Source organism: Chaetodon auriga, chromosome 14 (assembly GCF_051107435.1).
Source record: "Chaetodon auriga isolate fChaAug3 chromosome 14, fChaAug3.hap1, whole genome shotgun sequence".
Classification (NCBI taxonomy): Eukaryota; Metazoa; Chordata; class Actinopteri; order Chaetodontiformes; family Chaetodontidae; genus Chaetodon; species Chaetodon auriga.
This window is the reverse complement of record NC_135087.1, coordinates 3454515-3467522: the sequence shown is the minus strand read 5'-3', so window position 1 is coordinate 3467522 and position 13008 is coordinate 3454515. Positions and strand designations below refer to the sequence as shown.

Here is a 13008-nt window from a genome sequence, read left to right as displayed (position 1 = left end):
CATAACGTTTTGTCTTCGGAGAACACGAAACTCGCATCATCTCATTCACAACTGATGTGACGCAGTGTTAAACTGCTGTGTGAAGGTTTGAGGTTTAACCAAGTTGTAAATCTTGGTGAATCTGGAGAGGACATGATGGACAGGTTGGGGATTGGGTCGGGCCACTGAATGAACACACAGCTGCACGAATATATCAGCAATGGCCGGTTGTTGGGCGCTGTCGTCCCACACCACATGGCGATTTACACCAATCATAAGGCTCCTCCATCAGTGTGAACACCAAAAGCTCTTCATTAGAATATCAATCACAGCTTTACCTAAAGCAACATTATTGACACCTGCGAGTGCAAACTACATAACTTACAGACGATACAGTATTGGAAGTCACTGATGTCATCACGAAAGAAGTGCATCATGGGATGTTAGCACTCACAATTTCCATGTTTCCTCGCAGCAATAGGAAAGTAGAATTTAAAGTCTTTATCGTCTGCTTTCACCAAATGAGGTGATTATTTTCAGAATCACCTCATGGGAGACAAAGCTGATTCCAGGAAAAGCGTTTTATCAAACCCTGCTGTCCTCCAAAAGCTTTCGGGGAGTTTAATATTGACCCCACAGTTTCCTGTAGCCCCGACTCCTCTTAACAAAGGTCCAGTGTTAATTTTGTCTAAAGGTTAGCCTGCAGAGGGCCCGGCTGGACAACAGCGGCTGCGTGATGGAGAGAGGGCGCAGTGGGAGCAGGTGAAGGGGGGATGTTAAGTGGTATGCAGAGGTGAGGGTGATGACAGCACTCTTGGGCGAGGTCGCAGCCGAAAGGCACTTCAGCTGGCAGGCCGAGTGCGAAAAGCGCAAACGGAAAGTTCACATTAAGCACGACATTAGCTCGTATGCCCTCAGACACACGCAGAGAGACACACTCCCACAAGCACACAACCTTTCAGCCACTCGTTCAGAAAGGTGGTTCAAACCCCTCTGGAAACACATTATGAAAATGAATTATGTCATCCCAGGAAGTGAGCATTCAATATGCAAAAACTGCACTCACAGTGGCTTTTCAGAGCCTCTGCATCACTGTGGTTAGCTAACCAGCTGCAACATGCTACCCCTGCTATAATCAGCTCAAACAGACGGTCTGCTAGTTAGCTGGTTAGCAACAGGTATCCGTCTGGTCTGTTCATGTGGCCAAGCAGCTCGTCCTGACACAGTGTCAGCCTCAGTCTGTCAGACGGTGAGCTAACTGCGAGCTCGTCCTATTTCCTGGACAAAATAAAATGCCACCGCAGTTACTCTGACAATGACTAAGAAATAAAGTCATAAACTGAGCAAATCTATTGTGGCTGCTGTCATCTCAGGAGGCATAAACCAATCACACGGGAGCTTTGTCAGGAGGCCTGCTTTCTGTCTGTCAGCACTGTGAGTGTGAGTGTGTGTGTGTGTGTGTGTGTGTGTGTGCGTGTGCGTGTGCGTGTGTGTGTGTGCGTGCGTGCACATTCGGGTGTGTTCTTGAAAAAGTGGGTTAACGTCACTGAAGCTTAAAATCTGCAGTGCATCACAATGTATTTTACAAGCTTGTTTTGTGATCCGCAGGTACGATACAGACAACATGAGACCGTTCCAACCAATCGGTGGATGAATTAATATTTTTGAACTGATTTTGACTTTGCAGCATTGTTGAAAGAGCTGAAAATTGTCTGTCATTTTCAATCCTTTGTGGACCCTGAAGAGCTCCTCTGCGTTTGGCAGATTGCTTTGGCATTCTCTGTTCAGTCCTTTCAAAACATTATTGACTTGTGAGGTTTTTCAGCTGTGCCATAGGACCAATTAATTATGGTCACTGCACTTCAGTAATGTACTTTCAGGGACTGACAGCTTCAAATCAAATGCTCTTTTCTCTGAAATGAAATTCTGAATATGTGTTAGAAACCCCGTGGTTTCATAGATGTTCGTGAACTTTGGAGAACGCACACATCTGCAGCTTTTCCCTTCATTTACATATCACTTATGCCTCTGTGGATAGTTAGGATATTTATCATTACATCTTGTTTTATTTAAATGTGACACCTGCAGACGTCTAACTTGTGCATTAAGGTGCAAAACTGAACGATGCAGCAAAGCCAACACCAAATTCTTGACTAGATTAGATTATGATTAGACAGACAATAAGGGGACTTTAAACGGGGTGAATGTGAGCTTCTGTCCTGGTCAGAATTCGTACTGCTGTGTGTTTAATGATCTGTGTCATACAATAAAAGGTTTTCTTTGGGCAGTCTTGCAAAAACATCACAGCCACCAAGCCTGCTGAAAGCAGCTATTAGGCTCTTACACCAGCTGGTCCGAAAACTGTCTATACTTGAAATGAAGCCATAAAGGACAAACGTAAACAGATTGAGGCTTGATGTTTGATTCTAAACTCGTCTTTGCTGCAGTGTTTCGTTTTTTATATTTGTGCAACAACCACAAACTCATGCAACTGCTGTACTGAGCTACTGATCAATATGAGCTGATAGATAGATATTGATTCAGAAATCAACACAGATAGTAATTAGACAAGAAGTATGGAACCAATCTCACACTGAGCGCCCAGAGTAAGGCTACAGCCGGCAGCCGGTTAGCTTAGCTTAGCATAAAGACTGGAAACAGGGGCAAACAAGAGCTTACAGCTGGAATTCATCAGTGTGTATTCACAGGCTATTTACAACACATTTCTAAAGTACAGCAGGTCAAAGCTTTCAAAATAAGTGCAGTTTTTCATTGATTTTGCTCCAAAGTGAGATTTTCAATAGGACGACATTTTTTAGCTGGTATGTGTCACTTGTCAGCACCGGAAGAGAAGATGCACGTAAGCAGATTATGAATATGATCTGGACTTCACGCCAGTCGGACCTCGTCCGTTCCAGCCGGGTCACTAGCTAGCTAGCTAACGTGCTAACAGACGAGCAAGCGCTGCTAAGAATTTAGCAGGAAATTAACAAGGTAGCATCCAGTCGCAAAAAAATAAAAAGTACTCTGAATCGGCTTCATGAAGAAGTGATAATAAGCTGTGACAGTACTTGAAGCCGTAGTATTGTCTGAATAGCCGTAGCGTTGGCGCGCCCTGCAGGCTTCACACTATCCGGGCAGAACAGATGAGTTTACTTTTTAGCTAATTTTTGCACAGCTGCAGCCAGAAAATACACTGACACAATTTCCTGATGCAGCAGCTTGGATTATTATTTTCAGGAAATAACACAGTTGCTCATATCATAACAGTAATTCCATGCACTCATCTCTTGACTGAACACAAAACTAAACAGAACAGGTGTTGTGGTGCAAACGAGTGATTGGAGCTTACGGCGTACTTGTTGTTTCCTGAGAAAGAAAAGCGATTCACGGAAGTTTGAAAGGTAGAAGTTCAAAGAAAAAAGAAAAAAAAAGAAAAAACAGGGCATCTTGAGATTGAAGAAAGTAAAAAAAATCCTATTTGACAGAGCAGAGCCGAGACAGACTTTTCCTGTTCTCCTCAATAAAAAATGTTCTCTGATAAGAGGCCGTGGTAATTTAAGCTCATATGTTTCAATTCAACTCTGGAGAGCAAAACCCATCAAAGTCATTCAGCTTGTAGCACCACGTGTAACTCCACAGTGCAGCTTGTACTGCAGACACGCACGTTTCAGCGCTCTGTGATCCTTTTACCGTTTACAGCCCAAACTTTTCCTTTTTTTTTTTTTTCAAGCAACTTTCACCAAACCTTCATCCTTCTGCAGCAGCGTCATCGCGCCCAAAATGAGCACACTGGACACAGTTTTGGTGGCTGCTAATTTACCCAAAAATCAGTCAGTCTTACCTCTCGCCGCCGCGACGCCCAGCAGCTTTGTTTGATCTTCCAAACCACGGCGGCCACCAGCAGCAGGGACAGGAAACAGCTGTGGACGGACAGGAAGAGGAAGGGGAAAACGATTAATGACGAGGCAAAGCGACAAACGCTGGGAGCTTCGGCAACATTTGAGGTTATTTGTGGTTAAGAAGTGAACGAGGCCTGCATGAGCGTACGTGCACGAGTTTCAGTCATACATAAATTAATCATCGAGTGCTGATTTTCTCCTCCGAGCTCATGCATATTCATGAGTGTTTTGGTCTGACTGACGGCGATTACAGTCCACATTGATCTGCATTATTTTTAACGAGCTGCAGGTCTGACGCTTGTGGACGAGCCGTCCTGACAACAAAGTTATGGGCTGACAGCAGTTTTCTCACCAACATGTTATAAGAAGAAAATATCAGCGACTGATCAAGTTCCCCAAATCTCCTTCTACAGGAGAGAAGGTCTTATGTGCATGAGGACGCCGGCTTGCTCGCCATACAAAATGCAACCAGGTGAGGTTACAGCACATGAAACACCTGAGGATGGCGTCACTCGTGGTGTCAAACAGAGGAAGCAGCGAGGGACAAAAAGGCCGACTACGCTTTCATGAGACTGTCGAAAGGTTTGTCAGGGCGCCATCGTGGGTCAGTCAGACACATGTGACCGTTTCCCGTGTCAACACCTTCTCGTTCGTGCACACACACACACACACACACACACACACACACACACACACACACACACACACACACACACACACACACCTCCACGCACCAACACACTCTGACTTCAGCTGTGAGTTTATCATCACTCGCATGGAGACTGTCCTGTGGACGATTCTCCTCCTCTGGGTTTTGACGTTAAGAAGCATCTTTGTTTTTTTCTGAAATCTCCTCTTTGGCTGAATCGGATTTGGGGATTTTTTTTTTATTATTATTTATTTATTTCTGCTTAAGCACTTTTTTTTTCCGCGACTCCATTTTCCAGTATTTTCCACATTTGTGCAAATAAAATATACACAGACTAAAAACCCGGAGTGTTCTTTGCACTCTACACCAAAATCGCCTCGAGGTGATGAAGGCAGGGGTGTCACATCTGTGTGTGTGTGTGTGTGTGTGTGTGTGTGTGTGTGTGTGTGTGTGTGTGTGTGTGTGTGTGTGTCTTCCACTTCCCCCGGCTGCTTTCACACCTGCACTTAGGAGGCTGTGAAGCAGAGGGAAGAAAACTGCCAAAAAAAAAAAAGACAAAGACGGAGTGTGTGTGTGTGTGTGTGTGTGTGTGTGTGTGTGTGTGTGTGTGTGAGGCACAAATACATCAGAGACAACATCTACAATCTGAACTTCATTTCCTGACTGTCGAGCCTTTCGCTGATTTCCTGTCAGCGTTCCTGCGGCTCTCTGGCCTGGACTTCCTATATTTCAGCTCACGTCAGAGTTGGCAGCTGACTGCTGATGAGCGAAGTATCAGCAGCACGATGGCAAACAGCCTGAACGCCTGCGATCCAAACATCCTCCAGGAAAAAAAAAAAAAAAAAAGTCCACTAGAAAATAAGAGATCCGCACGAAAAACAAAGTCTTTCCCAAAACCTAAAAACTGAGCAGAGGAACACTGAATTAAAAGTCACAATAAATGAATGTTTACACTGAGCTTCGGATGTGCTTATTTATGGTTTCACAGACTAATGAGCTACAGTTTACTGTAATAACTCGAATTAGCGCTTCGTGGTTGTTCGCCTCCACCAACCAACCAAGTCAAACGTGTGTCCAGACTCATCTAATATCTGCAGAGGACACTTTCACTGTGTTGACATGTGCTGTGTGTGTTTTGTGTCTATTATACAAACTCTGTTTACAGTCTGCGATCACTGTCGATTAACCATCATTAACCTTTTTTTTTTCCAGTGCAATGTGTTCACATGCTGAATGTAAGAGAAGAAAGCAGCTGACAGTCTAAATGATGTTAATCACGTTCTGTTTGACAGCTGTCTAAAAACTGCACACGCTTACTTGTAAAATTCTGATTAGAGGCTCTGTCAACTGGATAAACGGGTAAGAAATCAGTTTTCTCCAGAGAAATCCAGCTGGAAAATTCCTCCAATTGCCGCTCTGACGCCCGGTTTCACATTTCCATGATTTTTAAGAAATCAGGTCAGTGCAGAAAGCCGAGTGCAGCTGACATTCAGCGCTTCCTTCGCTCCGGAAGGACATCTGTGCAAATCCAGATGATGCTGAGGCATTTAATATTTACAGCTGAGTGTTTCCTGCTTCGACCTGCTCATGAGGGAGCCCGCAGTTCACTGGAATGCTGCACTGCATGTTATACACACACGCTGTGATTTTCCAACATGTTTCCTGGATGTAAATGCTCACCAGTCGATACGATGTCATGCACTTCTAATTGGCTAGAAGTCAAAGCACAACACATTTTTTGGTGTATTGAAGCTGGAGGACATTTTTAATGAGAATGAGGAGTCACTTCTCCACCTTGCTGCTCTCCAGAGTCCGCCGGCTCTCTGGCTGCAGCTGTGATTAACGCAACATGACCTGGATTGATCAGCGGGGTCTCTGACTGACGTCTGTGTGCATTTAAGCACACGAGGCTGCAAACTGATGACTTTCAGAAATTCTTTGCCTTGGAAGAGGAAGGCTGCTCACTGCTGTGTGTACTGTACCTCCTGCACATCTCAACAAACTCTCCCTGTTGACGGAGCAATAATGAACCAAAGCAACAAGAAAAAAAAGACAGAGGGAAAAGAAAGCGGGAGGAAAAAGAAGAAGCCAGAGGCTGGTGGAAAGACCTTCGGGTCCCTCGCCGATTTTTCTCAAACTTTCAGCACCTTTTCAATCTAAATGCCTTTGCACGTTTTAATGCCGCCTGTGATGCATTCAGATCTTAATTCATCCCCCTGCCCACCCTGTGTGGCTCTTTAAAGTGCCACCCATTCAAAAAATCCCCTTATCTCTCCAGGCTGTAGAGGACTCTTGAGCGATCCATCCGTTCAGCCATCTTATTGATCTGGCTTCCTGCTCGCTGCTTAAAGAGCGACACGGCTCTGATGAATGACCCGCGTGAATAGATATCAGCCCCGCATCAAAGGCCTCCCTGCTCAGCGGGGTGGGAGGGAAAAGGAGAGAGCGATAAAGGACGGGAGGAGGAGGAGGAGAAGCAAAGACAAAGGGACAGAGGGAAATGGACAGTAAACGGTGAGAGATGGGGAGATGACGGCGGATAAGAGACGCACACAGCTGAAGTTAGAACAATGGAGGACGGTAAAAAGACAGAAACGTCTCCAACAGGACAAAAACACACGTGGACGTCCGGGCGTTTTTCAAAGTTTAAGTCAGCACAAGCCAAAAAGTGAACTTCAGCCAAGTTCTGGTGATCCAACTGATCCTGTTAGCGTAGCTGCCTTTATTCAGATCTGAGCTTGTTCAGAAATACACTCACTGTGAATGAAGCCACAGCCCATAAAACCTATAATAATATTAGTAGTCTGAACTAGTTGGATCAGATCACAGTGAACCCAGACACCTCATATTATTGTCTTTATCTTATAGATGTTCTTTTAAAATTAGTCATGAAACCAGAAAAAGAAATAAGAAAATCCCATTTTCCCCATAGACCAGACAATATATTCCAGTTATTATAATTAGATATTAGAATTAGGACTCCTTGTATTACATATTTCTAAGTGATGGTGGTTTAAAACTTTTTTAAAGCCCAAAAAAAGTCCGTCTGTTCTGAATGACGGTGAACATGCCTGCTTGTGTCGTGTCTTGGGATTGGTTCAGACAGCGGTGAATCTTTTGGGCGTATGGGCCAGGTGAGCAGGTCTTATTGGACTGGATAGGTGCCATCTTTGGGTCCAGCTCTTATAATACCTCTATGGTTTGCGCTCATTGTGTTGGGGATGCCAAAAATGAGAGCGAGCAGCTTTGATTATCGCAAGCACGAGAATCCCGACTGCCGCCTCAAACGCCTCTTGCATGCTCAAATCATCTCTTACGCTCATGACTCTGTCCTCCCTCACGCACAAATCTAATTCTGCTCTTACAAATCTGCTCTCAAAGTGCAGACCGAGTTGCGCTCAAATCTGTTTTGTGCCCTCTCGAGTAGTCTGTCGTCGATACACTTCCACAAACGGAGACCAAAAGACAAAGACTGAAGGAGAAACGTATAGAAGGGAGCAACGGAGGGACGGACACAAAGGGAGGAAGACACAGATGGAAACAGACAGAGCCGCGCGCTTCATTTGATCTCCACTTCCACAAGGGAAGCTGGCCAAGTTAGTCAGGCTTCAGCTCCATCACACCTCCAGCTCCCACGCTCACTGGGAATCCAAATGAGCATCCACCGGCAGATGCTGCCTCACCAGAACCACCTGCACCTCCGCCTCCGAAGCGCCACTGCCGCCAAAACTCCACAAGTTTGATGCCGCTGCACGTTTTAAAGGTGATGCTCGAGTTAAAGGTGCAGCGGTTAGAAGAAGGACGATGATTTAAACAGACAGAGCAGCTGAGTCTGACAGAGCCGCTGATGGACATGAAATGAGTGCTGAACACATGCAGAGGCATCAAAGAGCTCACGTCATGAGCTCAATCCTTCCAAGCTGGTTGACAAACTGGCCTCAGAAGATAAATATAAATCCATATTTACCGTGGCGTTCTGGTCCAACAACGATTCTGGAGCAGATACCCACACAGGAGCAGCTTCGCGCAGCCTGAAGGGCAACACCACCCGACACCCACTGCAAAGAGCTCCGTCTCCATTAAACCGCCTTGTAATTGAGCACACTGTGGCACTTGATGCTGCTGTAACCTGCCCGAGCGAGTTAGACCGACAGCACTCTGACGGCACGTCCAGGTGAGGCAGCATCTACAGCTCCAACGCTGAGGGGGGAAAATTAAAAAACACTTTGAAGTCCGCTCTGTTTCTTCCCCCCTCGGCTCAGATGTCAGATAACCCGTCATGAAACGTGACGGAATCAAAATCCACAAATACTGGAAGTCCAGACTGATCTCACCTCACTTCAAAACAACCGACTGCACTCCTGAAGAGAGCTTCTCTCTTCTTGCTGCAGACCCTTTAAGGATTTACTCCTAACGTTTGTCTTAATGTCTTTACTGCAACGACTTCAGTGAACTCATTTCTTGCATTTTAACCAAACTGACTTCCTGAATCCTGTTGAATTTTGAGGACTGAAACATCGTAAATGAATACGTTTTTTATTTTCCTATAAGACTTCCTGGTCTTCGTGCAGCAATTAAATTCTGCTTCTCCACTTATTTTTGTACAACATGGAAGTAAAACTATGCGACGGGCAGCTGTAAATTCAACCAGTGTGATTTGTTTTTCAGTTCCAGCTCCCTAAAGCCTTCAAGAGACAAAGGCAGCCTGCTTATGATGCAGCGGTTTTAAGTCTTGGCCCTGTGCGAAGGTTGAAGGGAGCGTGTCAGACTGTGTGATCTGATGCATCGGCTATAAATAAACAAGAACTAATATCCAAGCGCCAAGGACTGACGAGACAAAGCAGCACACGGCTCCTAATGTGAGAGGAGTGCTTTAGGAGGCCACGCCGTCTTTATTCACACTGATTTCTTCTTTAATGGAAAGTATTACCTGTGAAAACAGCCACTTTCTACCTGCTCCATGAAGGAGCTAAGCCTGATTTTCTTTAACTGACGGCGTCCTGCAGAGCTTTCACTGTAAACAATCAGTTTTGTTTGCATCTGATGTTTCTCACCACATCCTATTGTCTACATCCCCAAGGCCTTTCGCGGAGCGTTTTGAAGCCTGCTGTGTGAGCGTTGGCTGGTGGTCTTCTGCTCTTTTTATTGCAACACTGCTGCCACCAACTGTTTCTCCCTCTGCAGTCTGCAGAAATGTCAGCCACACCTTCGTGCTGCGCGTCGGCCGGTAGACCACACGACGCAAGCGGTGTGTGGATCTGCTTATCAAGTGTTTGCTTTGAGGTGACTCTGAGGGCCAAAGACTCCAGAAGACAGGCAACAACTAATACGCAGAACATACTGTTTTCTCTCTGGGAGCTAAACAGTGAAGTCCTAGAAACACAAACTGCAGCTCAAAATCAGGCACTGATCAACATTTTGTCCTGAAATGCTGTTTGCTTACAGGCAGTTTCACCTGCTATGTTGAAGCCACTTCATTTACTCCATAGATGAATAGTCAAAAAACAGCTTTAATGTTTTCATCATCTGGTTTCTCGCCATGATAACATGACTTAACGACAGAGGTAGTACATACTTTGCAGTAGTATTTTGCTATCCATGCTAACCACGCAGCTTTTCTGCCCGTATGCACTCTTTAATTCGATAGAACACCTTTGATATGTTTGTCAGCTGCATGCCAAGTCTGAGGAAATGAAAGACAGATGACAGGAAGGAAAGTGGTGTCTCATAAATCAGAGGATGATGCTATTGTTATCTTCAACTTCGAGTTTCTTTAGCTGTTCGATGGTCAGCACTGGAAAAATAGGTCTCAAGTGTGACTTTGTGACTGACGGCAGGAGAAAACTGGGAAAAACTGCATGTGTGTCAAGCAAAGCTTTGACTAAAACAGGCCAGAAAATGATGAAAGCTGCCCGTTTCAGCCGAGACTGGAGTGTGTAAAGAGGGCCGGAGAGCGAGTGTATTATAGCCACGAGCTGCAGGAGCCGGAGAGGTGAGCTCTGACATGTCGTTGGCTAACCTGACAGTAAGACAACAGCCACAGGGCAAACACCAACAGACCGGCTCTGTTGTCCACAGCCAGCTGAATACTAATCCAGCAGCCTGACCGTCCGCCTGCTGCTGCTGCTGGTTTTTACTCCGGGGTGGGAAATTAAACCTGCTCGCCAGCCAAACGCCATTTCATTTTCACCGCGGCTGATAAGTCTACTGAACCACACACTAACCAGCTCCTGCTCAGAGGTCCCATTCTGCCCCGCACTTGTCGTCACACTAAACCCTGCAGCACCGCGGGTGGTGGGACACTTCCAAGAAGTCTAACCCACCTGAAATAGAAGCAGGGCTCAGTGTGTCGCGGAATACAAATTTCTGTATAATCTCCTCAGGTTTGCATTGTTTGTTTACTCGCTCCGAGCACAATGGGAGCCGGGAAAAGTGACTAGATTCTCTCCTTTATGTTTGGTGGTGAGAGAAAAAGCAGATTTGAATTTGGCATGTTCTTAAAGCCAATATGGCAGGTTTGCGACCATAAAGGAAGCATGCTGCTGCAGTGTGCACAGGTTGCCTGGCTGAACTTGTTCATTTTTTTTTTTAAACACAGCCTTGTTCACTTCCTCCAGTGCCAAACCGTGGATGTTAATTAGTTACAGATAATTAAATTTGCCACAGACAGTTATCGCTTCACCTCTTAAAACCTGTTAAGACGACAGGCTGCAGCTAATTAAAACTACAGCTCTTTCGGTTTGAAAAGTGTCCTTTTCCAAAATTGAAATTTCAGTAAAAGCACAGAATAATTTTGCACTAATACACATTTTTCTACTCTGGCAACTGGAGCTGCAGTGAGTGTGCTCATATCTACCTAAAGGAAGCTATTCAAGGCTGGGAGTACGCTGCCGGTCCGAGAAGTTATGAGGAAATAAAATGAGAATTTACAAAATGATTGTTGAATAAAGAAGCAGAATCCTTGGAAAAATCCTCAGCAAGCCGAATCTGTGCACCTCTGACTCTGAGCAGGTAAAGAGATCAGACCGAAAACAACGGAGGGAAAAACAAGCGCTTTCCACGAGCTAATTTATAACTCACACCATCCTGCAATGAGGGCTCAGGAGTCCGGAGACGACGCTCTTCCTCATCTGTTTTTGCGCGTGCAAACCTGCCGAAACTCATTTCCACAGCAAGAGCGCTGCGGCTCTTTACACGCAGGAAGGAGGCGCGGAGGGAGGGAGCGGACACGGGGCTGATGGGATGGGAAGAAAAGACTTTGACTCCCTCTCGGGACTCCCCCGGAGTGCTCTACAGCCCAGTCCACGTTCCTGTTGCTCTCCTCCCTGCTCATTACAGGTGAGGAAGAGGAGGAGGAGGAGCAGAGAGTGGAGGCTCTGAGTCAAACTGACTGATGTGATTCATTTATTATTAATCAGACGCAGAGCGCCTCTGCGCTCCTCGTGGACCTATGGGGGGGGGTTAGCCGCGAGGCGCTTCTCGCTCTCTCTATCTGCTCCATCTTCCACTTGTATCTCTCAGGCTCCTCGCTGATGACCTGACAATGAGGTCAGATACAAAGAGAGAGTTTTAAAGAATGCAAGAGGAGAAAAAAGGAGATGGGCCAGGAGGTGGAGGGAAGGTGTGAAGGCAGACAGGGGAGGAAGATGAAGCGAAGGTTGGGAATGTGGAAGGAATACGAAAGGCAGACGGCGGAATGAAGGAAAAGCGAGCAAGAGGGGAGCAAAGAGAGCCAGAAGGAAAAAAAGAAGAAGACACACGAAGGCAGGGAGGTAAACGGACAGCTGGTGAGGCAGCAGCAAAGGTTCAGATCAAGATGGAGGGAGTAAGAGGAGGCAGAGACTCATAGAGAGAGAGCGCACAGCACCGGCAGCGGCCCCTGCTGAGTGCCCGGGGAGGCCCCTTAGGACTGGCAGGCAGGGTTTGAATGTATGTTGAGTGTCTTTACCCCCCCCCACCCCCCCACCCCCCCGCTTCTCCCTCTCTTTCTCAGGTGTCTTGGGGGGGAGAGAGAGGGAAAGAGAGAGAGAGCGTCTGCTGTCAATCAACTCCACAAGGAGCAAGCTGAGGGCAAACACCACACGGAGAGAGCGCACGTGTCGGTGTGTGTTTGAAAGAGACCGTGCAAACAGCGTGTGTGTTACACGCCAGAAAGCAGCATGCACACGTCTACTTTCACATTCGAGTGGCCTGAAAAGAGGGAGCAGGCGAAGGAGGAGATTTTCACCGGCTGAGACGCAAATAAAACCCACCTCCTCCCACAATGCACATCTATTCTTCCTTCTTTCTCTGTTAACCGCCTCGCGACCCTTTGAAGACGGCCTGGCCTCCATGTTGGGAAATGGCGGTTTAATCTTTGATCTGTCAAAATTTAGGATAACTGAACTGAGCCTGAGGCGTCGTGCGGCGTCAACACAGAGGTCCAAATCCCCAAAATTTCCAAATTTACAAGGATAAAAAATGGAGGATCTGAAACCA

General features: G+C 46.2%; 1 protein-coding gene across 1 annotated transcript in view; it reads right to left on the bottom strand.

The window, feature by feature from the left end:
• atrn (attractin) overlaps positions 1-13008 on the bottom strand; it is a 114625-nt gene that overhangs the window by 37054 nt on the left and 64563 nt on the right. Inside the window, exon 26 of the mRNA XM_076748178.1 lies at positions 3824-3902. Coding sequence (XP_076604293.1) covers positions 3824-3902 — 79 coding nt within the window. The remainder of the gene's footprint in view (positions 1-3823; positions 3903-13008) is intronic.